Source organism: Capsella rubella, unplaced genomic scaffold (genome assembly GCF_000375325.1).
Source record: "Capsella rubella cultivar Monte Gargano unplaced genomic scaffold, Caprub1_0 scaffold_6, whole genome shotgun sequence".
Lineage (NCBI taxonomy): Eukaryota > Viridiplantae > Streptophyta > Magnoliopsida > Brassicales > Brassicaceae > Capsella > Capsella rubella.
Window position 1 is genome coordinate 11,866,293 of NW_006238918.1, and position 7,838 is coordinate 11,874,130.

The following is a 7,838-nucleotide window of genomic DNA, read 5'->3' on the forward strand; positions in this document are numbered from 1 at the left end:
TCCAGACAGACTTGCGTCCGAGTGCTCATTACAAAATGAGCTGTAGGATATTCCAGCTCCTTAATCTGCGCCTCAGACCATATTTTTGCCTCATCCTTAGCAACCCTTACTGTATCCATGGGATTCATATCCACATTCTCATAAATTTTTGAATCCTGAACCTTCTAAATATACCACATTAGCCATGGACTGAAATCATGATTGCCCCCATTGGATAATAAATGAAAAATATAATCCACGTTTGCATACACCGATGTAGTGGGAAAAGATATAAAACCCACTGGAATACTTGCCAATGCCCAAGATTGACGCGCTGGTGAGCATTTAAATATTACATGATTAACCGTTTTCGTTTGTGCTCCACATCTGCTACATGTAGGATCACAGTTTATTCCCCTCTGGCTTAAGCTAGCCAAGACCGAAATGCACCCCGTTAGTACCTGCCACATAAAATGTTTTATCTTTGGTGGGCATCGCAGCTTCCATGCTCTTGCTAGTAGTGCTGTAATATCTGACCCACACACCTTAGGTGCTAGGCAGCTTGGATCCACATCCACCAGTCTAGTACCAAGCATGATGGGATTGATCAAAGCAACATCCTCCGGTGTAAAAAACTCATTAAGCATATCCAAGCACCAAGAATTCGTTTGACGATAAACTAAGTGTCGTATATGTAAAGACGAGTCCATAAGTGAACCGTTACTTAAGGCTAGTCTTGGGAATTGAGCAGGAATCAAGGGGTATGTCCAAACAGAGACAGAATCCCCCGATTCAACCCGATTAATAAGCCCTCTACTAATCAGAGATCTAGCGGAAGTGATACTTCTTCAACCATATGATAGCCTGTATGACTTTATCGGATCCATCAGATGAGAATTCTGATAGTACCTAACTTTAAAAACCTTTGCAAAAAGCAAAGCTAGTAACACCGAATTGAAGTCATTTACATCGCGAAACCTTAACCCACCCATGCTCTTACTTGAACATAATTCATTCCATGCTCGCCAATGCATACCCCTTGATTGACCATTGGTAATATGAAGCATGATATAACATAAGTTGGTAAAACAGAGGCCACCGACTTGATCATCACTTCCTTTCCCCCTTGGACAACAGTTTGGCTCACCAACCGTTTGTATGGCTACTTAATTTGTTACGTACAAAAGAGAATACTTGCGTTTTTGCTCCCCCTAAACTTTCAGGTAGACTCAAGTAAGAACCCATACCTCCGACATTTGTAATCCTTAAGACCTCCTTAACTTCCTCTTTAGTGAACTCCGTAACTGTGTGACCACACTGTAGAGATGATTTAGTGAAATTAATTTGTTGCCCCGACACCGTCTCATACTTCTTTAGAATTCCCAGGACTACCGCACATTATTCTTTATTTGCTTTGCAGAAAAATAAGCTATCATCAGCAAACAGCAAATGAGATATAGGCGTGCACTTATTTGCCACCTTAATTCCTGTTATGGATTTATCGAGTTCCGCCTTCCGAATGGTTGCGATTAAAACCTATGTGCAAAGAAGGAATAGATATGGTGAAAGTGGGTCTCCTTGCCTTAGTCCTCTGCTTGGTTTAATTGATCCCTTGGGGTGACTATTAATTAAATCCATGTACTCCACCGATGATATACAAAACACCGTTCTATGAATTCCCACTCCACCCTATCACACGCCTTACTTATATCAGTTTTATGGCGACAAACTTACTCTTACAAGAAGCGTTAGTTCGGAGACCATGAAACATTTTCTGTGCTACTAAGATATAATTAACCGCCGGTTAACGGTTATGATTTTCTTTAACCATAATCTTAACCATTATATATACGGTTAAGACGGTTACGGTTATATACGGTTACGGTTAATTACGGTTACGGTTAAATACGGTTACGGTTATTTGATTATTATTATAATGTTAATATTAGAGGCAAAATTATATAATTCTAACTTTTATAATAATAATAAAATAATATATGAGATAATATTTATTTTACAAATAAAATAGATGTGATTCAAATATTTATAGTAAATTTGTTAAATAATTCTGAGTTGTTGCTTATACAAAATAAATGATTTGGTTAATGAAAAATAAAATTTTAAAATCGGTTAGATTTATTAGAAGACACAATAAACCATTTAAACTAACGTTTTATTTAGAAAATTTAAGTAACAAAAACCTATATTTAATAATATAGATGATGTTTATTAAAAACTATTTTTAAAAAAAAAACTGGTAAGCTAATTAGAAAAATTTAGTTACTATCTTCTTCTGATCTCGTTGAAGATACATCACTATCATCAATATCTTCTGATTCTTCATCATCTCGAACGAATTCTTGTTGTCTATAATCAGCCCTCGTCCAATCATCGAGACATGCTTGAGCTTCAAGAGAATCTGGAGTCAATCTTGCTCGAGTTTCATCTAATATTTGACCACCCATGCTAAAAGCTCTCTCGACCGAAACGGTAGAAACTGGTGAAGAAAGAACGTCTTTGGCGACCATGGCTAGAATGGGATAATGGGATTGATGACTCTTCCACCAGTGAATGATTTGAAAGCTATTACCTGCATCTGCATCACTAAACTCAAAATTAGTAGTTAAGTATTTCTCAATTTCAGCAATATTACCTTGTGATGGTCTTTGTTGTTTCTGTCGCCGCATCCTTTCTGCAAGACTTAACACAGAAGTTGATAAAATATCATTTTGTTGAGATGACTCACTTACCTGTGGTGCCATATGCTTATATAATCTATAATATTCGTCATATATACGTTCTATGTCGTTTCTTGTGTTTGAAATAATGCTAGGAATGCTAATAGTATTAGACAAATGCAATAAACGATAATAAACAGTGAGGTAGTCAAATAAGCCATCAAATTTAGTTCGAGGATCAAAAACTGACGCAAGCAAATTAAGTGGTGGAATTTTTCTATAATATTTTATCCATTTTTCTCTCATGCTTTCTATGAAAGATGACAAAACAATATTATCTTCATGTGCATGCATCACATCAGCAATATTAACACATTCATATAAAAGTAAATGACTAGTAGGATAATAAACACCAGATAATAAATACGTTGCATCATTAAAACATTTTAGTAATTGTAAAAGTGCACTACAATCATCCCAATGAGTTGGCCACAAAGTTAGAGAACTACAATGTTGCTGAATAAAACTACACAATAAATCTTTATAACCAATGGAACCAACAAGCATATTGTATGTTGAATTCCAACGAGTAGGAACATCTCTAGAAAATCTTTTGGGAGATACGTTATGCATTTTACAAAATCGAAACCATTTTTTCATTAACTGTGGATGCCCCCATAAATAATTCAAAGCAGTTTTAATGGGTGAAACAAGATTACTTTGAGAAACCAATAAACCATCTTGAACACATAAATTTATAACATGACAAATGCATCGAACATGAAAATATTTTCCACCTAAAATAGGACTACAAATGTTTATTAATTCATCAACAGAAGCAGTATTAGCGGATGCATTGTCAAACGAAATAGAAAATATTTTGCTTGTTAACTTGTATTCATCTAAAATTATTTTTATTAATTTGAAAATATTATCGGATGTATGTCTTTCATCAAAAACTCGAAAAGCAATAATTCTCTTTTGAATAATCCAATCACTATCAAGCCAATGACAAGTAATGCCCATATAATGATGTATCTGCCATGGATCACTCCAAATATCGCAGCAAACTGAAACATTATTATGTAAACCAGAAAACAAATTTTCTAAATATTTTTTTTTGTTTCGATAAACTGATTTTAGTGTACGAGTAAGAGTAGTTCTAGGAACTCTCTTAGCTTGAGGATTTAATGCTTTAACACAATAATTATTAAAACCAATTTTTTCCCCAAAACTAAATGAAAGATGGTCAACAGCAACCATTTTTGCTAATTTTATTCGATTTTTCTTATCTGAATAACGAAAATTCAAAAGATTAGCAGAAGTAGTTTGGCTACCTTCATTATTATATTTGTCAGGATGACTGTGACGCAAATGATATGTATATGACCCATATCCCGAACCCTTGTTCCAACAAAATTTTCTAGTGCAATAGTTACAGCATGCTTTCAATAAACCATTAATTTTTTCTTTTCGAAAGTGTACCTTGAATATGTCGGAAGCATTTGGACGTGGTTTTCCAGAGTTTATGTTGGCTTGTTCTTCAGTTGCACTTTCTTGAGTATTGATGGCTGGTAGTGAGTTACGAACATCATCCGTTGGTGTGCCGATATTAGATAGAAATGAGCTCGAAGACATTTTCAAACAAAACAAAAATTTTTAAAAGTATAACAAAGCAAAAGCCTTAACGTTACGTTGAAAAGAGTAAGAGAAGATTAGTTTTTGTTTTAGAAATATTTAGAATACGTAACACTATTTATAGAAAATTTGGTTACTATAACAATGGAAAAGATCTTTGAAAAATATAAAATCTCAACAAACTTTAGTGACTCGGTGACAAACAAACAAAGACTATTCTTCTCTAATCTAATGGAGAGACGTTGGTGACTTGGTCATAAAATTTTGCAATATAAATTAAAACAGAAGAAAGACTAATAAAACACAATTTAAATAGTGTTACTATGGTAAGTCAATAAATTTAAACGTTAATTAATGAAGCAATTAAAGAAGCAACCAATGAGAGAAGTAAGGAAACAGTCGATAAATGAGTTAACAAAATCACTTTTTCTCCTTCTTTCCAGCTTCCAAGCTGTGCATTAAAATGATATTTGATATATAGCTTTATATTATAAATTAAATTATTATATGTTTTTTTCTTCTTCTTTTGTTATTAATTTTTCTCAAGTCTATACAAATTTACAATCTAATTCAAAAAGAATTATAAAGTTTTTGGTCAAAATATTCTAAAATCCTAATGCTACTCCATCGTGAGTTCGTTACTTGTATTATATTACAAACTCATTATATAGCTACAATCAAGTTCTTTCATGTTTAAACAAAATCTGAAACTAAATATGGAGCAAGGAGAACGCAAATCACAAGAACTTCCACCCATTAGTAAGACAAATCCTCACATATTTGATCTAAACAAACCGTTTTATGAAGAAGAAGAGCTTCATCCCAACGAAGTATTAGAAGAAAAGAAACAAAAAGCAGAGAATATAGAATCGATCAAGAAGACAAGTTCTAGCACTGTTCATAATTTCAATCTGAACGACCTGTATTACGAAGATGGAAAAAAATGTGTAATGAAGGAAGCTAGGCGGGAGATGCTGAAGATTTATTTGCCTAAATATTTTAACGTTTGGATTTTTTTATTATTATATGAGATTAATTCAATAAATAATCGTCTTTTATTATTCTCTACCATTTTTGCATCAAATTATTATCTGATTATATTGTTTTGTTTGGACAGTGAGTATTGCATTTACAAGTATTGTTGGAGGTTCTCGAAATCTGGGTATTGGATCGAAACTGAGAAACTCAACATCAAATGCACACAAAAATAAGATTAAAATAGTTTAGTATAAAATATTTTGATTATTCACAAGTTTAACTTGTTGTATTGCTTTTAATAAGGTGAAAATCTTATCCAAATATTGGATGTCTTTTTTCATTGTATACAATTATATTTATAATTTATTTTAAAGATTTAAATCTTCGGTTAACCGTGCGGTTAACCGTACGGTTAACCGGCGGTTTATTACGGTTACGGTTAATTAACGGTTACGGTTAGTGTTTTTTTTAACCGTAACTAATTTATTTATACGGTTAACGGTTAAGATTTTTAACCGGTTTAAACGGTTACGGTCCGGTTACGGTTGATAAACGGTCCGGTTACGGTTAGAAATACGGTTAAGGTTAGCTTTTGGTCATGCCTACACATAACTACTACCATCAACTCCAATCACACTGTATTCGTGAAAATAGTTGTTTAGTTCAGTCACCGGTAAGAGCTTTGCGTCTGAACATCTATCGTGCAACAACTTCTCAACAAAAGGGACTAACTTCTGCTCTATTGGTGTCTCTATAGATATTTTCCTATATTTATTAAACCATTCAGCTAGTTTGGCAACAATCGCATCTATCATTGGTAGTAAAGCGTATGCCCTTAAGAATCTAAAGACACCATTAATAGATTCAACTGTATTAGTTGTATCAATGTTGTATCTAGCTCCTGGATAGAAACATCGTGCCCATTTATGTTGTCCTACGTGATTATCAAGATAAGTATCTGCAGCTGTAAACCTTTTACTGAAATCAGCATAGAGTTTCTCAAACTCAGACTCGGTGTAAGCCTTCGCAACTTGCATGAACGTCGTCGCAACTACATCTCTGTTCACGTTCTTACAGCTCAGTTTAACATTCTGAGACAAGTGATAAATACAATATCCATGATGAGACAACGGATACACCGTACTTATTGACATGATCAAGCTTTGATGTCTATCAGAACAGAAGACCAACTCAGTACAATCTGGTATAACTGATTTCAATTTACTGAAAAACCAAGTCCAACTTGCATTATTCTCACTGTCAACTACACCAAATGCAATTGGATAATGGTGGTGATCCGGATCTTGAGCTGAAGCCACGATTAGTACTCCACCATATACATTTTTAATACTGGTTGCATCCACAATGATCACCTTTCTCATGGAATTGAAGCCTTCAATGCACGCCCCCAAGGCGAAAAAAAAATATTTAAACCTCTGGGCTTCATCCAATTCAACAAATGAAACTGTACCTGGATTCATCTTCTCCAACATGTGCATATAACAATAAACCAACTTATAACTATCCTCTGCGGTACCACGAAGGTCAGCTGCAGCTAGCTTTTCCCTCTATTTGCGGTTGAGTATGACACTTTGATACCAACTTTTGATTGAACCAAAGGAATCAGATTTTTTGGAGTTGGAGTGTCTATCAGACAAGGGAAATCTTCACGCAAAACAGATGCAACTAAATGAAATGTGCCTCTCCTTTTTTTACTCATTGTACTTGTTTCTGACCGTAAGCATGTATGTATCTTAGTGTAAGTTCTGACCAAGAAACTGTCTGCATTCCCATTCCTTGCTGCTCGTAAAGCCCACTTGCAACCCTTTCTAAATTCTGAGCATTTAAGCACAAACAACATAGGATCCGACTTTATTATAACAAACTCAAAACAGTTCTTGTGCGCAGCTTTTTCAACCAAATCTTTAATTACTTGCTTGCTTTCAAAATTCTTGCCGGATAGTCACATCCAAACCATCTTCCCACTCACGCTTTACAACCGGTGTAATCTCTGCAGCAGGTGTGATCTCAGAAGGTGTGATCTCAGCAACAGATGTGCCATCTTATACTATTGCTCGTTCTTCAGACTGTTCTTCATAACGAATCATGTTCCCATCTCTCCCATCACTATTTTCCGCCATCTCATGACTTTTAAACGGCTCGCTTTCATCAAGGAACATGGTCCCATTTGTCGCTCTACTACTTGAAATATGCTCCTCATTGAGTGAACAACCTACACTTCCCCGACTCTTCTCATACCCCTAATTTACGACTTCGACATGCAAAACTTCGAAATGATCTTCATTCATATCCATATAACACATAACATCATCATCATCAAATATGTATATTGGTCTCTTAGGCTCCACTGATTTTGGAACGTAACTCAATTTCAGCTCAGTCGTTGTTTCATCACCATTCGCCTTCCCGCATATCTTGTTCACCACTGCAGAATAAGTGACCTCCTCTGTCTCCATTCTAAGAGATTGATGAACTTAATCTCTTGAACTCCATCTTGGTTCATTTTCTCTTGTTGCATAATATCCCCCATAATCATATATTATG

General features: G+C 34.8%; 1 protein-coding gene across 1 annotated transcript; it reads right to left on the reverse strand.

The window, feature by feature from the left end:
- Positions 1-5,875: 5,875 nt before the first annotated feature.
- LOC111829986 lies at positions 5,876-7,750 on the reverse strand. Its single transcript, XM_023780303.1, has 4 exons — positions 7,544-7,750; positions 6,999-7,109; positions 6,745-6,841; positions 5,876-6,666 (listed from the first exon to the last, which is right to left on the reverse strand). Exons 1-4 carry the CDS (start codon positions 7,748-7,750, stop codon positions 5,876-5,878), a joined length of 1,206 nt encoding a protein of 401 aa, XP_023636071.1.
- Positions 7,751-7,838: the final 88 nt, after the last annotated feature.

What these genes read in the sequence shown, in the direction of transcription:
- LOC111829986 (XM_023780303.1), bottom strand. Translation starts at nt 7,750, where the DNA reads ATGGAGACAGAGGAGGTCACTTATTCTGCAGTGGTGAACAAGATATGC. An exon ending in ATGCTTACGGTCAGAAACAA is followed by an intron (nt 6,842 to 6,998) that starts GTACAATGAGTA and finishes AACCGCAAATAG; the next exon opens with AGGGAAAAGCTAGCTGCAGC. An exon ending in GTTGGAGAAGATGAATCCAG is followed by an intron (nt 6,667 to 6,744) that starts GTACAGTTTCAT and finishes CGTGCATTGAAG; the next exon opens with GCTTCAATTCCATGAGAAAG.